Source organism: Mesoplodon mirus, assembly GCF_964341445.2.
Source record: "Mesoplodon mirus genome assembly, chromosome: 15".
NCBI classification, from domain to species: Eukaryota; Metazoa; Chordata; class Mammalia; order Artiodactyla; family Ziphiidae; genus Mesoplodon; species Mesoplodon mirus.
In genome coordinates this window covers 44,591,707-44,612,535 of record NC_138991.1, presented here as the reverse complement: position 1 = coordinate 44,612,535, position 20,829 = coordinate 44,591,707, and the positions used below count along the sequence as shown (strand labels likewise).

The 20,829-nt window shown below is 48.8% G+C and overlaps 2 protein-coding genes across 6 annotated transcripts in view; both read right to left on the bottom strand.

Moving 5' to 3' along the window:
• The window catches only part of GSG1L (GSG1 like), a gene marked incomplete at its 5' end in the record, with an annotated part of 224,864 nt that overhangs the window by 61,769 nt on the left and 142,266 nt on the right, over positions 1 to 20,829 (bottom strand). For 4 of the 5 annotated variants that reach the window (XM_082644048.1, XM_082644049.1, XM_082644052.1 and 1 more), the window contains one exon: positions 18,403 to 18,555. The exons of the other annotated variant lie outside the window; for it this stretch is intronic. In XM_082644048.1, coding sequence (XP_082500174.1) covers positions 18,403 to 18,555 — 153 coding nt within the window. The remainder of the gene's footprint in view (positions 1 to 18,402; positions 18,556 to 20,829) is intronic. 5 annotated transcript variants of the gene reach the window in all.
• LOC309816485 (histone H3.3A-like) lies at positions 11,526 to 12,115 on the bottom strand. Its single transcript, XM_082644053.1, has one exon. It carries the CDS (start codon positions 11,980 to 11,982, stop codon positions 11,572 to 11,574), a length of 411 nt encoding a protein of 136 aa, XP_082500179.1. The 5' UTR covers positions 11,983 to 12,115; the 3' UTR covers positions 11,526 to 11,571.

The window sequence follows — 20,829 nt, the reverse complement described above, 5'->3', positions numbered from 1 at the left end:
AAAAGGCACTTTGACTATCTCACTCCCCTGATCTAGAACCATCACTGGCTCCCCACTGCCTCCAGGGGAGAGTCTGAACTGCCCAGTATGGCCGACTCTCAAACCTCATCTCAACCCACAGTGCCCACGCCCACCACTCACATTGCAGCTGCAGGAAACTCCAGATTCACCTGCACCCTCCAAGCTCGGCCATGTCTCCTTGCCTTCACACCTGCTGTTCCTTCTGCCTGAAATGCCTTCCCCCGATTCTTTACCTGATCTTCCTTCAAAGAGCAGTCAACTTGTCACCTCTGTGAAGTCTCCTTCACCTTTCCAGATGCTCCAGGTGGCCTGCAATGCTGTGTTCACCCTTCTATGGCATCTTTTTTTTTTTTTTTTTTTGTGGTACGTGGGCCTCTCCCTGCTGTGGCCTCTCCCATTACAGAGCACAGGTTCCGGACGCACAGGCTCAGCGGCCATGGCTCATGGGCCCAGCCGCTCCGCGGCATGTGGGATCTTCCCGGACCGGGGCACGAACCCGTGTCCCCTGCATCGGCAGGCGGACTCCCAACCACTGCGCCACCAGGGAAACCCTTCTTCTATGGCATCTTTAACACATCAGATTGTCACTAAGGTATGTCCTGGATGGTTTCTCCAGGCTAGATTCTGAGTTCCTTGGAGACAGGGGTTGCGTCTTACTCACCTGCAGCATTTAACGGGCATCTCAAGTTAGTGTGCCCCAGATCTAAACTCCTGATCCCCCAAACGTTCCACCCACCCCGTCTGCCCAACCTGACTGAAGGAGACTCCATCCTTTCAGTGGTTCAAATCCCTCTCTCTCTAAATCTCTCTCTTAATGTCCATCTCCATCTCCCCTACATCTGATCCATCAGTGCAGCCTGTTGTTTCTACCTCTGAAACACATCCAGAAGCCAACCCCCTCTCATGCTTCCACCACTGCCCCCCCAAATCTAAACACCCACATCTCTCACCTGGACCACATGGTAGCCTCCTCACTGGTCTCCCTGCGTCTGTGCTTCTCAACAAAGCAGCCACTGTGGTCCCTCTAAGACTAGATCAGATCATGCTTCTCTGATCAGAACACTCCAATGGCTCTCCATCTCCTTGGGGTCAAAGCCAAAGTCCTCATAAAGGATAAAGTGGCCGACAAGGACTCCACAATCTAACCCCCGCTCTTCCTGGTCTTTCTCGACCTTCTAACACTCTCCACCTTGCTCATGCCACCCCAGACAGGCGGCTTCCATTCCTCAGGAAACACCAGACACACTGCTACCCCAGGGCCTTTGTACTTACTGTCCCCTCACTCTGAAATGCCCTTCTCCAGATAGTCCCACAACTCCCTCACTTCTTCCAAGTCTTTACTGAAATGTAAAATACCTCTGCTGAGAGGCCTTTCCTGACCACCCTGTCTACAATAGCCCCTCCTTCCATCACTCTCTATCCCCTTACTGTATTTTTGTCAAAGCATGTTTCATCACCTGACATTATATCATCATATTATCTTTGTTTATCTAATTATACGTCCATCTCCTCCACCAGATTGTACACTCCACAAGAACAGTGATTTTGTCTGTCTGTCTGTTTGTTTGTTTGTTTATTTGTTTGTTTGCGGTACGCGGGCCTCTCACTGTTGTGGCCTCTCCTGTTGCGCAGCACAGGCTCCGGACGCGCAGGCTCAGCGGCCATGGCTCACGGGCCCAGCTGCTCCGTGGCATGTGGGATCTTCCCAGACCAGGGCACGAACCTGTGTCCCCGGCATCGGCAGGCGGACTCTCAACCACTGCGCCACCAGGGAAGCCCAATTTTGTCTGTTTTGATCACTGTTGTATTTCCCAGATCTAGAGCAGGGGTTGGCAAAATGTGGCCCACCCGCCAAACGTGGCTGGTAGTCTGTTTTTGTAAACAAAGTTCTTTTCCTCCCAGTTTTACTGAGATATAATTGACAGATAACATTGTATTCATTTGAGGTAATTGGTGATTTGCTATATCAAATCACGTGATGATTTGATATTTGTATGTATAGATAGTCCCCAATTTATGATTTTTCAACTTCACAGTGGTGTGAAAGTGATAGGCACTCAGAATTCTGAATTTTCTCTTTTCCCAGGCTAGTGATACGTGCTTCTTTCGTGATGCTGGGCAGCAGTGGCCACCTCAGCTCCCAGGCAGCCACTCAATCACGAGGGTAAACAACCGATACACTTAGAACCATTCGGTACCCAGGCAACCATTCCGGTTTTCACCTTCAGTACAATATTCAATAAATTACATGAAATATTCAACACTCTACTATGAAATAGGCTTTGTGTTAGATAATTTTGCCCAACCGCCAGCCAATGTAAGTGTTCTGAGCATGTTTAAGGCAAGCCAGGCTCACCTTTGATGGTTAGGTGTATTAAATGTATTTTCAACTTATGACATTTTCAACTTAAAACAATGGGTTTATCAGGCATAACCCCCTCACAAGTTGAGGAAGATCTGTATTGCAAAATGATTACCACAATAAGTTTGGTTAAAATCCATCACCTCACATAGCTATGATTTTTTTCTTATGATGAGAATTTTTATGATCTACTCTCTTAGTAACTTTCAAATATACGATACCATGTCATTAATTTCAGTCACCATGCTGTACATTAACAACCCCAGGACTTATTTATCTTATAACTGGAAGTTTGTCCTTTTGACCACTTCCACCCATCTTACCCAACCCAACGTGCCTCCTCTGGCAACTACCAACCTGTTCTCTGCATCTATGAGTTCTACTTTTCTTTTTTCTTTTTTGATTCCACATATAAGTGAGATCATACAGTATTTGTCTTTCTCTGTCTGGCTTATTTCACTTAGCATAATGCCCTCAAGGTCTAGCCATGCTGTCACAAATGGCAGAATTTCCTTCTTTTCATGGCTGAATAATATTCCACTGTGTGTGTGTGTGTGTGTGTGTGTGTGTGTGTGTGTCTGTATATATCTCACATTTTTCTTTATCCATTCATCCATCAATGGACACTTCGGTTGTTTCCATGTCTTGGTTATTGTACATAATGTTGCAATGCACATGGGAATGCAGATATCTCTCAAGACAGTGATTTCGCTTCCTTCCAAGAATTACCCAGAAGTGAAATTACTGGATCATATGGTAGGTCTATTTTAAAATTTTTTTAGGAACTGCCATCCTTAAAGTTGTTTTGGAAGATGACCATGCCCGTCATTTACATATTGTCTATGGCTGCTTTCAACAGCAGTGTTGAGTGACTCTGATGGAAGACCCAATGGCCTGCCAAGCCTAAAATATTTACTCTCTGGCTTTTTTATAGGAAGAGTTTGTTGACCCTGTTCTAGAACAATGTCTTGTATGTAGGAGCTCAATAAACACTGGTTGAATGAATGAATGAACCAATAATTGCTATCGCTATTCTCGGAATTCTGTTGTAATTCATTAAGGTACACACACACACACACACACACACACACAGCTGTATTCCAGACTTTATTCAACAGTAGAGGGTCCCCAAGGTCTTCGAGTCAGAGAGGGGGTTAATCATAGGGTTAACTTTGATCATGGGTCTGGCACACAGTAGGGGCTCAGTAAAAATTAGTGTCTTTGCTACCGTTTTCTTGCTGTGTCTCTTCCTTCCTTCCCCCCACCCCCTTGGCTGTCTCTTTCTCCCTGTGTGTGTGTCCCCCTCCATCCTAGGGGGTCTGTCCATCTCCCTCTGCCTCCCCCAGTCTCCTGCTCCATCTCTTTCCTTACCAGGGACCTTCTACTCTCCTCTCTTCCCTGCCCCCTCCCTCCTAGCCCTGGACAGACTGAGACATGGTGAGCAAGTATTTCCCATGAGAGGTCCCGTCTCAGCCCTCACACACCCAGAATGCACCCCTCTGTCTTCCTGACCTCAGGGCATGACTCCCCACTTCCCCATCATAGTCACAACCTGGGCACATCAACAACTCCCACCCCTGCCCTCCAGGTGCTGCCAACCCTTCTTCTCTCAAATCCATCCCCATCCCTCTCTGTTCCCACTGCCACCACCTCCTTGTGGCCAGACACCAACATAGCCTCCTAGCCGGGCTCCTGGATCTGTGCCCACCCCCCTCCCTCTACCCCAAGAACCATATTTCTAGAACTCGCCCCTGACCTTACCACTTCTTTGCTTAAAGCCTCAGAGGTCCCCAACTACACCCCCACTCTGGCAAGGCCCACATTTCCTGGCCTGGCATCCAAAGCCAGTCACAATCAGACCCCAGTTTCCACTTCCCCGCCCTTGCCCAGCGCATCCATGTCCAGTAACTCCAGGGGGTCACCTTCCCTGAAACCTCCTTACTGAAAACCCCAAATGCCTGGCTTCCTACCTGTGATTCTGCTAAGAAAACTCAAGCCCTGCACCATCCGCCTCTGCATCTCATCCCCAGCCCTCCTTTGCTCCCCAGTCTCCTCGCATGGCCACCTTCTCACAGATCCTCTGACATCCCGCCTGGATGGGCCCTTTGCATTTGCTGCCCCCTTGCCTGGAGCACTCTCTCTCATCCCCTCCACCCCCGCTGCCTCCTCAACCAGCTAACTCCTCCCATCCTTAGGGCCTCTGGAGGGGCCCCTGAGCCCCCAGCAGTGCGTGGTCTCTAGCCTTGGGACTGTCTCTTCATATCACAGTCCCAACTGCTCACTAATTCACTGCTTCCCCCACTAGACACAAGCCCCCGAGGGCAGAGAGCTTGCCTGGTTGTTTTCCTGGTACCTGGTACAGAGGAAATGCTCTAGGACTCTTTGTGGAAGGAAGGGAAGAAGGAAGGAGAAATGAAGGATGGATGCCGTGTGTCCCTCCGGCCTCTGCATCCGTCATCCTGCTTCCTCCCCGGCAAGGGTTTTCACACCTTTCCACCCATCCTTTAAGGCTAAGAGAGTCTTTCTCTAAGTGTCTGTCAGCTCCAGGGTGGAATTAACACTTACACCCGAGGAGAGGCTGCTGTTACAGCCCCATCCCCCAGCTCCAAACAGTCCCCACCCTGCCTGGCCTCCCTCCCTGTTGCCCAGCTGTCAACAACCACAAGAAAAACAAAGCCCAGATGAAAGTCAGCAACTCAGAGCCAAAAAAAAAATTTTTTTTTTAAAAAAGAAGTCCCATTGTTCCAGCAAGCCGAGAGAAACAGAGCGGAAATAGACCAAGCACTGGACTAGGAGAAAAGGAACAATTCAAAGGAGTGACAGCTGGAAAGGGCTGGCATTGGGGTGGGTGATTTCTGCCTTAGGAAAGAGGAGGGGAAGATGTGGATTCTTTTAAGAAGAAACTCAGAGAATAAGGCAAGAGCAGGCCCCCAAAAGTGGGTGAGCAGACAGTCTATCATCTGAACCAGGACGCTTCTGGGAGTGAAAGGGGCCCTGCTAATAATGATGCTGGGACTGTCCTGGGCACACCTGGACACACGGTCGCCTACCCAGAAGTGTACAGCCTTGTACCCAATCCCATCGGTGTCACTGTTCTCACCCAAACTCTTCAACAAACAAGACCGAGAATGTGCTGCGTGTCCACCCGCTCCACTGGCTCTTCATGTGGTTCGGGGGATGTCATTTCATTGCTCAAACCCATCTTGTGCAGATGCTACAAGATGCTATAAGGAACTTGCCAGACCATGCAGTTTCAACGGGACCCAACTGTGGTTTGCTCTGATCTATCTGGTTTCAGAGTCCCTGCTTGTCCTATTGGGGCGAGTTGCAAACCCCAAAGCTCAAACGCCAACAACCCCACTGTGAGGGGTCTGGCCCACGCGTGTCGCTTCTACAGTGCACTCCTACATTCAAGGAGAATTTTCTGAGGGCCAGGCCCTGGGGATACAGCAGCGAAGACAGCCGCGGCTCTCAGGGAGCCCACTGTCCAGGGCAGTGGTTCTCAACCAGGAGTGCTTTTTGCCTCCCAAGGGACATCTGGCAACGTCTGGAGACATTTTTGGTTGTCACGACTTGGGTGGGGCACTACTGGCGTCTGGTGGGTAGAGGCCAGGGATGCTGCTCACCACCCTACAACACACAGGACAGACTGTCTCCCCCCACAATAAAGAATGATCCAGCAAAGAGTGTGCCACCATTGAGAAAACCTGGTCTGAGGAGCAGAGATGGGGTGGCAGACAAGTAAACAAATTAGTATATACGTTCTCTTATCCATTCAACAAATATTCATTGAGTGCCCACCGTGGTTTAGATGATGCTCAGAAAGCAGTAGGTGCCATTAAGAAAAACAAGCAGGGGACTTCCCTGGTGGTCCAGCGGGTAAGACTCCCTGATGCCAACGCAGAGGGTCAGGGTTCGATCCCTGGTCGGGGAACTAGATCCCGCGCGCATGCTGTGACTAAGTCCACATGCTGCAACTAAGAAGTCCGAATGCTGCAACTAAGAAGGCTGCATGCATGCTGTAACTACGAAGTCTGCATGCGGCAACTAAGAAGTCTGCATGCCGCAATTAAGATCCGGCACAACCAAAATAAAGAAATAAAGAAATAAAGATTTCTAAAAAGGAAAGAAAAACAAGCAGGAGGGGATGGAAATGACTGGGGGAAAGCAGAGAGCTCCTAAGGAGATGCCATTTGAGTGACAGCTGGCTGAAGGAGGAAGTGAGCCAGGCTCATGCGGGGAAGGCAGCCCCATGGAGGGGACCACGGGCCTGGGCAGGGCCAAGCTCAGAGAGCGTGAAGGCCAGCAAGGAGGGGCTGATTGTAGGAGGTGAAGTTAGAGAGGACGGCAAAGGCCACATTTTGTGGTCTTGGGATGGAGTTTAGATTTTGTTTACAAAAGTAACATCTGATAAATACCAACTAGAAATGACAAAAACAGACTTTGTAAAAAAAAATCCCCTAAAATGTCCAATGAGGCGAAGTGAGAAAAAAGCCCTCTATATTTAAAACTCTAAAGGAGCTGGAACTTTATCACACGGAGAGCCGTACACTTGATGAGTATCAACCTGAGGTCAGTCGCTACGTATGCAAAATGACCATTCGGCAAATAGGTGTGCTGGAATATTTTTAGATGGTAATTCATGCTTTTTTCCCCTGTATTTTCCCCCCTTTTCCTTTCACTTCATTCAAAGGGTAAGAGGCTCTGGACTTCTTTGTCCCAGAGGTTTTGCAGCAAAGAGGAGAAACCCATCTGCAAAATCCTTCCCTCCTGGCTTTCATCTTTAGAAGCCTTAATTTACCAAGGAGATTAGGACAGGGACCTCTGAGTCAGGGAGAGAAAGAGTGAGCTGTCTTCTAGTCCTTAGGACAAAAAAAGTGTTGGGGACTTCCTTGGTGGCGCAGTGGTTAAGAATCCACCTGCCAATGCAGGGGACAAGGGTTCAATCCCTGGTCTGGGAAGATCCCACATGCCACGGAGCAACTAAGCCCGTGGGCCACAACTACTGAGCCTGTGCGCTAGAGCCCGCGAGACACAACTACTGAAGCCCATGCGCCTAGAGCCCGTGCTCCACAATGAAGAGTAGCCCCTGCTCGCCACAACTAGAGAAAGCCCATGCACAGCAACGCAGCACCCCCCCCCCAAAAAAAACAAAAGAAAAAGGGTTGGATTGTCCTTGTCCGGGGCAGGAGAGGATGCTGAGGGTCTGCAGTGATGTTTTCTTGGCTAATACAATGTTTTGAAACATCTTGAATTAAAAAGTTAAACCTAGGGTTACTAGGTAACCCAACAATTCCTCTCTTAGGAAAACATATGTCTACACAAACACTTGGACATGAATGTTCATAGCAGCATTATTTGTACTAGCCAAAAAGTGGAAAACAACACACATGTCCATCAACTGACAGAGAAATAAGATGTGGTATATTTGTGCCATGGAATATTATTTGGCAATAAAACGGAATGCAGTGGTGATACATCTTACAACTTGGATGAATCTTGAAAACATCACGCTAAGCGAAAGAAGCCAGTCATAAAAGACCATATAGTGTATGACTCCATTTATATAAAATGTCTAGAATCGGCAAATCCATGGAGATAGAAAGTAGATCAGCGGTTGCCTAAAGATGGGGTGGGGGTTGGTGGAAAAAAGGGAGTGACTGCTAGCGGGTATGGGGTTTCTTTCTGGGGTGATGAAAAGATTTTAAAATTAGATTCTGTGACGGTTACTAAAAGCCTTTAAACTATACACTTTACATGGGTGAACTTTACGATATGTAAATTCTATCCCAATAAAGCTGTTTAAAAAACATTTTGAATTAAAAATCAGGAGGTTTTCCTATAAAAAAACCAGCTTTGGGCTCTCCTTGAATGCTGTGCATCTTCCTCCATGGCAGCAATGGGGTGCTGATGGGGTGTGCACTCCCAAGTTTGCCGCCATCCCCACATCCACTGCTGTGTTACATCTGGACAGCTTGACTCACTTATGTAACCTACATGGTCCCTGTAGGCACTGCAGGGACTGAGGTCACCAGCCCCTTCTGATCACCACAGGCACTGAGGTCACCAGCCCCCTTCTCCCACCTCCCATCTGGCCCAAGAAGCAAAGAGCTCTGGGGACTGGAAGGGACCCTGTGAACAGGGAATTAGAGGAGGCTCAGTGGCAACCTACATGGACCCATGTAACAGTAAAGCACATGGCTTTGAAGCCAGAACCGCCATATACTAACTCTGTGCCTCAGTTTTCTCAACTGTAAAATGGGAATAATAATAGCACCTACCATTGTAGGGTTCAACAGAGGGAATATGTTTAGAACAGTGTCTGGCATAATAAATGCTCAATAAATGGAAGCTATTGAGCCCATAATTTCTTATCTGCAATTTCAAATTCCCAGAAGTTCTGAAATCCAAAAGCTTCTTCATAATTCATCTGGCCACAAAATCTGACTCGGCCTGAACTCATTTAGCACCAAAACCTGACCTGAATGGACATGAGGTTATTGACCGTCTTTATTTATTCCCCCCTAGAATGAATATTCACGTGTTTCACTCTGTTTGCTTACACAGTGCTGCCCCAGCCCCTACTGGGGTGTTCTGTAATGGATGGTTTATGTATTATGTTACCTGCCCAAAGCTGAAATGTTCCACATTCTGGAACACTTCTAGCCCTAAGGGTTTCAGATCAGGGACTAAGCTGTATGATGAAGATGATAATGACAAAGATTAAACCCCACCCCCTCTTTGTCTGACACTGCATAAGACCAGACAATTGCAGCACGGCCCCAGGCAAAGGCAGTAGGGAGTAAGCCCCTCAAAATTCTGACAATAAATCTTCTACCAGCCCAGGAGGATGGGAGCACAGAATCAAAATGAAGTTCTTTTCCAGAAATGAAAGAAATGCAGTGTGTTCCTTGCATAGCTGGATTCAGGGTATGAGAATCACACAGGCCAGGTTAGCTTTAGAGGACAAAACCTCACCTTGTCCTTGGTTTAGCTCCCAGACCTCGTTGGGTGTCTCTTCCTTTGGCTGGTCCTGATTTGTATCCTTTATGACGATACTGTAACCTTAAGTATAGTGCTTTGCTGAGTTCTGTGAGTAGTCCTAATGAATTATCAAACTTAAGAGGGTCATGAGAAAGCTGATTTGAAGCCAGTTGGTTAGAGGCACGGGTAGCCCAGGGACCCCCTGAACTTACAGGTGGCACCTGTAGTGGGGCAGTCTTGCTAGGGACCGTGGCATCTGATGGCAAATAGCATCAGAATTGTATTGCAGGGCACAAGTTAATGTCAGAACAACACCCTTTGCCTTCGTTTGTCCTCACCCATACCCCCCTGGCCGGCACCAGAGGTCACCTGCAGCTTTAGCTGGCAGCTCCGGTGCATGTTGGTGGCTTCCTTCCTCAAACACTTTCCATCTTAGGTGGCGAAGGCCAGAAATGCTGGGGGAGTTACTGACTCAGGAGTGCCCCCTAAACCAGTGATGGATGAGAGATGGTGAATAAATTCCACTGCTTTCTCACCCCTTGGGTGTCCTACACAGTCTCTCAGAGGGTCCCCAGCAGGAGGGAAACGCAGTTGCCACCAGTGGTCACCCGCCTACCAACATTCCCTTTATTGGCCCTCCTGCCTTCTTGTCTTAAAAATCCACTGTCCGACCATACTTCCTGGGATCAGTTCCCAAATAAACTACTTGCACCCATATCTTCACCTTAGGGTCTGGTTTGGAAGAACCCAAATGAAGACCTCTACCATTCCTGGGGCTCTTGAGTCCTTTAGCTCCACTGCTGACCTGATAATCTCCCAACTTGACAAGCCAACCAATTCCCAGCCACTAGGACTTCCAGTCAACAATGCCTTTGGGCAGCCACTTGTCCACCATTGCATAGTAATCCTGCTTGGTCCACGGCTAAGCCCACACCACAGGTGTGCTTAGAGCCCCAGGCCCGGCTAATCACAGTATTTCATCCTCCGGCATGATGACTGGTTCAGGAATGAGTCTATGAACCTAGGTGGTCTGATCATAGTCCTCCTTGGAGTTTTGCAGGAGGTACTTGAAAGGAGTCCTCTCTGCCTCTGGAATCTTATGTAAGGCTGGAGCTGCTTATGACTATCCACTCTCCACGTGGATGGGCCTGACTGAGACAGAAGCTAAAAGAAGTCAGAGTTTGGAGATACAGCTAGATTCCTGATGACATGATCACCTGGATGCAGCCATGCCTGAAGCATAACCACCCTGTACTTTTCAATTACATGAATCAATAGAGTTCAATCACGCCCCCGCCCCCAACTTCTTCCTTTAGCTAATTTGATTGGGTTCTTGTCACTTGCAAGCAAAAGAAGCTTTTAATGATATTGAAAAACTCATTTCTCTGATTTAGACCCTCTGTACTTTTAGACACAAAAATATACAAAAGTACTTGCTCTCTCAGTTATGAGCAAGAAACCCAGTCTGGCCAGGGCAGAAGAACTGAACAGAGGGAGCTACGGGCAGGAGATTCTTTTTAGCACAGGCCCAAGGTGGCAGGGTAGCTAGTGGAATTAGTGTCTCAGGAAACTCACCCTAAAATACAATGGCAGTTTACAGTAGGAAGTTACAGATCATCATACCAAGAGTAAGCTCTAAGGAAGAGCCAAAGAATTAAGTGAAGTGTGGACTGGGGAGGAATTCAAGACCACAGGCAACCTCACTTGGTGGAAGCTGCTATGACTGAACATAAAACAAACAGATCTAAGCTTCCTGGCAGCCAGTGAAAGGCAAACCTGATGGGTTAACCAGCTTACATTCGCTCACAGAAGGCAGCCTCAGACCAGGTCGTAGGGCCAATGGCTCTATAAAACTGCCTTCCTGGAACTCATAGGCTTCATGGCTCATGGGGCTGGAGGTGGGTCCAGAGGAGCAGGTGTGCGCACTTTGCATGCCTCACAGCTTGGCTCCTGAGGATTTTGGTGGTCCCATGGGTGTCTGTGGTGCAGTGGGATTTGCCTGCTTTGTCCCTCAGGCCCCAGGCCTCCAGATCCCCAAAGGTCTATCCAAAACACACGGGTAGGTGTCCACCTTGCAGGCTTGCCCTTCAACTCATACCTCACCTTGAAAATAGCCCCTGAAATTTTTTTTCTTTTTTTAAAAATATTATTATTATTTTTATTTTACAGAATTTACTACAAAACACCATAAAAACTGCCTTCACTTAAGCTCTCTCTCCCCGTATCCGGCGAGCCAACTGGATGTCTTTGGGCGTGATGGTGACTTTCTTAGCGTGGATGGCACACAGATTAGTATCTTCAAATAAACCCACCAGGTACGCTTCACTAGCCTCCTGAAGCAAACCAATGGCGGCACTCTGGAACCTCAAGTCGGTGTTGAAATCCTGGGCGATCTCCCTCACCAACCTCTGGAAAGGCAGCTTCCGGATCAGAAGCTCGGTGGATTTCTGGTAACGACGGATTTCTCGAAGCGCAACGGTCCCGGGTCTGTAGCGATGAGGTTTTTTCACCCCGCCGGTAGAGGGGGCGCTTTTCCTGGCCGCTTTAGTGGCCAGCTGTTTGCGGGGCGCTTTGCCACCCGTGGACTTACAAGCAGTCTGCTTGGTTCGGGCCATTTTCTTTCACCCAATGCCTAAGTATTACGCCGCTTCTCCGACAGCCGCACCGCTCCCGCTGCCCAATGAAGAGCCGCAGTCGCCGAACTAACGGAAGAAGCTCCTCCGACTAACGAAGAAACCACTCTGGGTTCCAGGCGCCCCCTATACCTCCGTTTTTATACCCACGCTTCACGCTGCGTCTCTGCGTCATAGTACCCTAATTTGCATACACCAACGACTTTTTCTTTTTTCTTTCTTTCTTTCTTTATTTTTTTTATTAGTTTCTGCTTTATAACAAAGTGAATCAGTCATACATATACATCTGTTCCCACATCCCTTCCCTCATTCATCTCCCTCCCTCCCACCCTCCCCATCCCACCCCTCCAGGCGGTCACAAAGCACCGAGCTGATCTCCCTGTGCTCTGCGGCTGCTTCCCACTATCTATCTACCTTACGTTTGGTAGTGTATATATGTCCATGCCTCTCTTTCGTTTTGTCACAGCTTACCCTTCCCCCTCCCCATATCCTCAAGTCCATTCTCAAGTAGGTCTGTGTCTTTATTCCTGTTTTACCCCTAGGTTCTTCATGACATTTTTTTTTAATTCCATATATATGTGTTAGCATACGGTATTTGTCTTTCTCTTTCTGACTTACTTCACTCTGTATGACAGACTCTAGGTCTATCCACCTCATTACAAATAGCTCAGTTTCGTTTCTTTTTATGGCTGAGTAATATTCCATTGTATATATGTGCCACATCTTCTTTATCCATTCATCCGATGATGGACACTTAGGTTGTTTCCAGCTCCGGGCTATTGTGAATAGAGCTGCAATGAACATTTTGGTACATGTCTCTTTTTGAATTATGGTTTTCTCAGGGTATATGCCTAGTAGTGGGATTGCTGGATCATATGGTAGTTCTATTTTTAGTTTTTTAAGGAACCTCCATACTGTTCTCCATAGTGGCTGTACCAATTCACATTCCCACCAGCAGTGCAAGAGTGTTCCCTTTTCTCCACACCCTCTCCAGCAAGCCCCTGAAATTTTTTTAAAGTGTATGCAATGGTGAAGACTTTAATGCTTCTCATCAAAATTCTTAGAAGTCATTCTGCATGCATAAGATTAGAATTCCTTCAAAGAAAAACATATAAGATTCAAACTTTAATTCCTAACCTAAGTTTCCACTAGCCCTGTATTTTTGGGTCACAAAAGCATCAAAACATCCTCAAGTCCCATCATACTCCATTCAATTGCCTTTCAAGTTTAAGATATTCTGTATTTTTAAAAAAGAAAATTAAAAATTTCAAATCATACATTATGTATATAAGGTTAAGAAATTGAATACGAGATTAAGAGTGGTGTACTGTGCAGTGAAATACATGCTTTATGACGAAGCCAAGTATGCCAAGATTACATAAAAGATAAGGTTCTATTTTCCCAGATTCAAAGAGCTACCTCATCCTTGGTCATGTTTTGTTTTATCGCAAAATTTCCTTTTCTCGATACTTAACAAAATAGACTCTGGCTGACTTCTCCATGAGGTCTGATTTTTTCCTGGAAACAGACGTGCTCTTCTTCATTCCAGTGCAGTTTTTACTAAAAGCCCACCTGTGTTAGCCTGACCGTCCAGGAGTTCTCCAAATGACTTTCTTTTCTTCCTAAGTAGATCAGCCTCATTTTTCAGAGAAACTGGGGAAGAACAGACATCTTCCAGCCTGCTTTCACATCCCCTCCAAGATACAAGACCCTGGCTGCTGGGGGAAGAGACAGCGACACAGGGAACCCCATCTTCTCCAGCACCTCTGCTAAAGTCACAGGACTGGGTGGGCGGGGGGACACTGGCAGCTGGAGCCACACCCCCATCTGGAATTAGTCTTGCTCAGGCCTGAGAGATGGAGAAAAGCCGTGGCCCAGTGCAGGGCCACATTATGACTTTCAAGGGCCCCAGGCACTTCTGACTTCATGGGCCCGTTCCTCCATAAAAGAAATATTAAAAATTACATTTTATGATGGCAGTGGTATAAAAAATACTAGTCCAGCCTAGATTCATTCTTATGCCTTCATTATTATTCTATTTTTTTCTTCTGATTTTAAAAGCAGTCAAAATTAAAGCCCTTTGTGGGTCCCGAGAAGCACTGGGAGCTCTAGGCTCTGGACCAGCAGACCAACGATCTGTACAACCACCCTCCTGCCAGAATTGGGAACATAGCTCTGTTGGCCCTGCCCCACCACCCCTTCTCCCTTGGCTGTAGAGTCCAAATCCCTCACCCCAGCCTCACTGTGACAGGGCTGGTCCCTGGGGCCCTGATCTGCCCTTCAGTTTATTCAGGGACAACTAGGAATAATAATAATAATAACAGCGGTGACAACCTGAAGTCCTGGGGGCCAGGCCCTGCTCAAAGCACTCTGTGTGGCAGGCTCTGGGCTCAACCACTGGCTAGCTACGTGACTGCCGGCAAGTCAGTTTTCCCATCTGTGGAATGGACGTAATGTTCCTCCCACAAGGACACTGAGGAATAAAGATATTAACACATGCAGCAGGCTCAGCCCAGTGCTGGTGCAGCATGGCATCTCAGTCCGTGTTGGCAATTACGATTAATCCTAACCCACTGGCTCATTATAATAATTAATTATAATAATTGGCTCCCGTAGGGGCTGCCCTGCCTCTGCTTTCTCCTCTACCCTAGAAGGCGTTGACCTTGGGTTGAGGACCCCTCGGTGTGAGCTGGTCCGGCAGCATCACAGCCCTGGCAGCATCAGAGCCCAACCCTCTCCCCACATGGACTCGGTGGATGGGCTCTCCCCCACCCTGCTTGCCCACTCCTTCCCCTCCCACAGCAACAAACCAGAAGCCCACCCACCTCCTCCAAGCTTCTCACCCTCCCCAAACACCCTCCCCCCCAACTCCCCCCCCACCAGCTGCCTTGTTCTCAAGGGGCTCCTGAAAGGCCAGCTTCCTGGTTCCTCCAGGCCAGGCAAGTCGGGGGCTTGGCTCTCTCCTGGTCTCATGTTTCTCCCGGGTTTATTTTCTCCCAGGCATGAATACAGAATCCTTTCTCTCCACCACTTGCTTATCACATCATCTGGCTGCTACATCCTTCCCAGTTACTGTTTTCTGAGGACTTAAAAGTCTTCTCCCTCCCTGCCCGCCCGGTCACTCCTGCAGTACATCCTGAGAATAGAGCAGAGCTTTGAAGCCAGCAGGAGCCGGGTTTAATCCCAGCTCCAAAACTGACCAGCTGTGTGACCTTGGGCAAGTCAGTTAACCTCCCTGAGCCGTGCATCGTGTATCTGCCTGAAATTACGGAGATGACCTTATTTTCTTTAGCAGTGGGACTCCCCGCTAGAAGGAAACTGGGGTTTTTTGAGGGGTGAAAACTTTGATAAGCCCTTTGAGGTAGGGGGAAGAGCCCCCTATCCGCTTCCCCACGAGAGAGGCTTGAAGAACCAGAGGCAGCTGCCTTGGGCTGGCCACCAGCTTTTGTTTTGTGACAGGAGTAAGCAGATTGAGGGGAGGGCTGGATGCTTGGGATAATGGAGGGGATTCTTTTTGTGTGTGTGTGCTGTACGCGGGCCTCTCACTGTTGTGGCCTCTCCCGTTGTGAAGCACAGGCTCCGGACGCATAGGCTCAGCGGCCATGGCTCACGGGCCCAGCCGCTCCGCGGCATGTGGGATCCTCCCAGACCGGGGCACGAACCCGTGTCCCCTGCATCGGCAGGCGGACCCTCAACCACTGCGCCACCAGGGAAGCCCTGGAGGGGATTCTCTGATGCTTGGTAGAGAGAAAGAAAAGGAGAGATGAAACCACTGACAAGGAAAGGAGCCTGGACACCCCGCAGCACCTCACACCCAACCTGTTCAAAAGGGACCCATCGTCTCCCCCAGTTGCTCTTTCCCCACCTTCCCCATCTTGATGGTACCATCCCATCCTGGCCAAATGCCAGCCCAGATCAGGGGTCTGGCCATCTGGACCTAGGGGCCCCTCCCCAGAATAATGTTTTCAGCTCCATAAAATAAAATAAAAGGATTGTAGAAGAAACCAGTTACACTGAAATGCAATTAGCAAAATATTCAAGTAAATGTGTTGCATAGTAATATATGTGCTTCTTCATTAGCATGTTAGATAAGATTCAGCGGAAGCTCTCAGAAGTATTGCCCTTTTGAAGGAGTGCATTTTAAGATATGTGCATATGAAAAACGTGGTTCCTATTGGTGACTATGTCACAGGTGCCACCCACGACTGTGATGCGTTGCCTCCGTTCATATTTGAAAGATATTCTAAATGTCAGGTACAAGTTAGAGAAATAAAGATGTAACTTCTCCCCCATCCAGGTTCATGGACTCTCTGAATTCTGTGGACTCCACACTAGGAACCTTTGACCTAGAGTCTCGGTTTTTCCAACCCATTCATTCCCGCCCACCTCTCCTAGTCAGTCTGCAGGCACTGTGCCTACATCTCCTATCCCCACAGCCACTGCATGGGGTTGGGGCCTCACCCTTTCTCACCTCCTGGCCGGCCTCCTCACCTCCATTCTGGCTCCACTCCTCCCGTGCTGCACCCTGAACCCTCGTCCCCAAATGCAAACCTGACCGTATCACCCTTTGCTCTGGATTCTTCGATGGATCCCTATTGCCTGCATGATAAAACCTACAGACCATGGCAAAGCACCAAGACCCCTACCCGGCTCTCCAGCCTCATCTCTCAACACTCCTACTCGCCTGCCTTTCACGTTCCCATTATTTTGAACTATGTGAAGTTTCCAGAATATGCCACCTCACTAAGCTTTTTCCTGTGCTGTTCCTTCCACCCAAAATGCCCTCCCCGAGTTGTCCATCAAGGCAAACTCTTAAAGTTTTTTTCCAAGTCTCAGCTCAAATGATTGCTTCCTCAGGTCCCACCCCACCCATTGGCACCCCCTGGGCAAACGTAGGTGCCCCCTTGCAGGACTCACCACACCCAGTTCATGAAGGTCAACTGGCCATGTTACAAGGGTTTGATGAGTCTGTGTCGCTACAAGATGGCAAACTTCAGGAGGCCAGGACTGAGTCATTTTTTCTTTGACTTCCCCAAACCTAGTACAGACCCCAGAGCCCAGGAGGCCTTCAGTGAGTGTTGGTTAAGTAAATGAATACAATATGGAAAAAAAAACTGATTTCAGGCATAATGAACACACGTAATAACAGCAAACAAAGAATAACCCATCTCTCGATCTGGAATAGCCGAAAACAGGGTCACAGGGGAAGGGGAGGGCGGCCAACATCGACACTGTGCTGTGAGGATCACTCTGTTTTTCTTTTCTTCCCTTTACTATTCTGGTTAGATTTCCCACATCCTGGGAATGACAATGCGCATGTTTTGATCTATGCAGCATGCTATAATTTCTTGAATTCCGCTTTCTATTCTTTCAGAGATCCTTCTGTTATATACACATACCTCAATTAGGGGGCGATTATTTCCCTTACCAAAAGGCTCATCGTTTCGGTTTCATTAAATAGAGAGTTCTTCCAGCGCATGAAGAATAAGATTAGATTTATAGATTTATAGAAATTCAGTTTACATTTGGCTTTTTAGGAACAGATGTCGTACACAGCCAAGCCAAGCTTCAGGCTTCCTGAAGTTATGGTTTACTGGCTCCTTTGACTGCCTTCTGGCAAACTCCTGGCTTAACCCCTTATGAGCCGGGTCTGCTGACGCTATTCGGGGCACCTGGCCACCTAATCCAATGACCTTTGCTTGGAGCCTTCTGTCTCCACCTCCCTGAGTCATGCTGCCGCCGCTGACCATCCAATTTTTCCTAAAACCCTCAAAGTCCTTGGCCTTTGTCCACAGTCTCTGCTCACCCCACCCTCACCATTGATATTCCAGATGTGTTTGTTCGTCAAGCTTCCTGCTGGCCATCTCCCCATGGAGGTCTCAAGGGCAAATAAGATAAAGCAGATGAGTGATGTGCCCACCACACCCAGCAGGCTCCCCTTCCATATCCCTGTGAAAGACGCCACCGTCCGCCCATTTTCACGACCACCTCCCTTTCCCTCGTGCCACAAATCCAATCCATCACCCGCCATGGGGCGTTCATCTCCTGAATATATCTCCAGCAAACCCATCTCTCTCTCCCACGTGTGTTAAGCTCCATGAAGCACTGGAACTGTCTGTTTCCATTCATTACTATAACCCCATACTTATTAAACACATGACCTGGCACACGAGACACTCAGTAAACACATGCTAAATCAGAGAATAGGGGAGCAGACAAATCCTACTTTACAAACTGTAACACTGAGGTTCAGAGAAGAGAAGTGATTGGCCCATGGTCACCTAGGGGGACCAATCAGGACTTAGCCCGAGGGTGGCTCCAGCTCCCGCATTCCCCTCTGCTCTGGGCACAGGGTTGGTTCCGGTGTGTTCTTGCCCCACTGCCCGAGGCCCTCTGCCTTACCTGAGAGCACCGTGAAGACGGCCGCAAAGGCATTGAGCTTGAGCCCGTCGATGACATTGCTGGAGTGGAAGAGCTCGAGACACATGAGGCTGAAACCAACCACCAGCAGGAGGATGTAGAGCACCTCGGAGACGACCGACAGCCACAGGACCCCTGCACGGAGGAGGGAGGGAGGCTGTGAGACGGGGGGGCACAGGGCGGACTCTCCCTGGGCTCGTTCCACCCCACGCCCTTGGGTTGGGGGATCAAGTCGGTTTAGAGAAGACCTCGGTTCCAGGGTGGGTCCTGATTAGGTAAGGCGATCCTGGCCAGCCATCCTCCTCACCAGGACTGGCTCAGGAACCCCAGCCTAAGTCAGTCGGAGCGTGGCACTCTCAGGATGACAGTTACTGGTCCAGGGAGGCATGTGACCAGTAAGCGGGTCCATTCAGACTGGAGGGAGGAACTTCCATCCTGTGGCTGGATGGGAGGCTCTCTTTCTCTTCTCATCTGTTACATGACTGCCACTGGGAGCCATCTCATGGCCCAGAGAGCACCTGCCTTAGAATGAAGCTGACACTGGTTGCTGAGCAGAGCAATGGAAAGATGACCTCACTGGGCCACGCAACCACCAGCCCCGAGGGCTTCCCTGTGGCTAAGCTGGCCAGTGTGATGTTCTCTGTTACCTGCAGCTATAAGCATCCCAACTCTTACACACATCATGCTTGCCCTCAAGGTACACCTACATTTTTATTTACCCTGTTCCCTACTCCACTTTTTTCTAGAAACCACCACTGCTATTCCCACAGCTTCAACCAACCTTGTGATTCTCTTGGGAGCTGCCATCTTCTGCTGTGGTCCCACCCCACTGGGCACAGCTAATTGATCCAATGTGATCACGTGACCTAGAATTGGCCAGTCAAGGCCCTTCTCTAGGAATCTGTGCTTGGAACCCACTGACGTAGACAGGAAGAGAGGCCCAGATGGGAGCCCAGGCACTCTGCCAGTATGAGCGACTGGTTCCAGCTGTTCCTGAAGGCCAGCTGCACCCCATCCTGCCAGTGTTTTGGCTACCCAAACCTTCTTTTTATTCCCTAAGATAGCACAGCTCCCTCTTCCCCCAAATTGGTCCAAATGGGGTTACCATCATTTGCCACCTAATTTAGGGGGCATCTTCTATTTCTCCCATCCTACATTATTCTTCCTTCTTCCTACATACTTTTTATTTGAAGAACCCCTTTCCTCTCTCAGTCTGTGCAGTTTAGTTGCATCAGATTCACACCCTGGCTCCATGACTCGTATCTGGCCAATCAGAACTCCGTGTCCTTCTGACTCTAGTCATTGGCTCAGGAATGAACCTCTCTATGCCTCAGTTTCTTAACCTATAAAATGGGAATAATAATAACTCCTATCTCATAGCATTGTGGTGCTGCGAGGATTCACACAGCAACGTAATGAGCTTGTGCTTAGCATATAGTAAGAGCTCAGTTCACGTGCATCATTACCATTGTTGGACGGGAGGAACATGGTGGGGACTGAAAATGGAGCCAAGGGGTCCTTGAGTGAGGTCAAGGCTAGAGACAGTCAAGAGGGAGACATGACACTGTGGGAGCAGACACGATTTCTGAGAAAAAGGGTGGCGAGTAAGAGATGGAGCACATCATGTGACTTACCTTCCAAGCCACACTAACCATAGGTGTTTTTTTTTTTGCGGTATGCGGGCCTCTCACTGTTGTGGCCTCTCCCGTTGCGGAGCACAGGCTCCGGACGCGCAGGCTCAGCAGCCATGGCTCAAGGGCCTAGCCGCTCCATGGCATGTGGGATCTTCCTGGACCGGGGCACGAACCCGTGTCCCCTGCATCGGCAGGTGGACTCTCAACCACTGCGCCACCAGGGAAGCCCTAACCATAGGTTTTGAGAAGGGACTATGGGTGGACCAGGCCTGGCCAGCCGGAGATGGACACATGACCCAAATCAGTTCAGTGAGTCAGGCACAGGACTTTTGCTGAAACTATTGGGAAAGAAAATTCCTTTCTTCCACTGGGTTTGAGGCTGGGGAGATGGAAGGATGGAAGTGACTGCATCAAGTAGCAAAGGCCTCCCTGAGGGCAGAGCCAAGGCCAAGGAAGGCAGCACCAAGAGATGGAGGAAGACCGTGTCCTGTGACGTTGAGCCCCCAGATCCAGCCATGCCTAAAGCTGCCAGTCATTTGTTCTTTCAATCCCATGAACCAAGAGATCCTTGTCTTTGCCTGAGCTGGTTTGGGGTAGAACTTCTGTCTCTTACAACCGACAGTCCAGATCTTCAGTTTTTCTTTTCTCGGAAGCCGTCCTTCCCTACCGCTCTGCCTTTGCACAAGTGGTTCTTTCCACCTTAATGCGCTAGGGACACCCGATATACACCATTCAGTGAAGAAAGCAAACAAACAGCAACATCTGAGCCCCTATC

Bases quoted from the DNA above. Each gene is read 5' to 3' on its own strand.
- LOC309816485 (XM_082644053.1), bottom strand. From the start codon at position 11,982: ATGGCCCGAACCAAGCAGACTGCTTGTAAGTCCACGGGTGGCAAAGCG.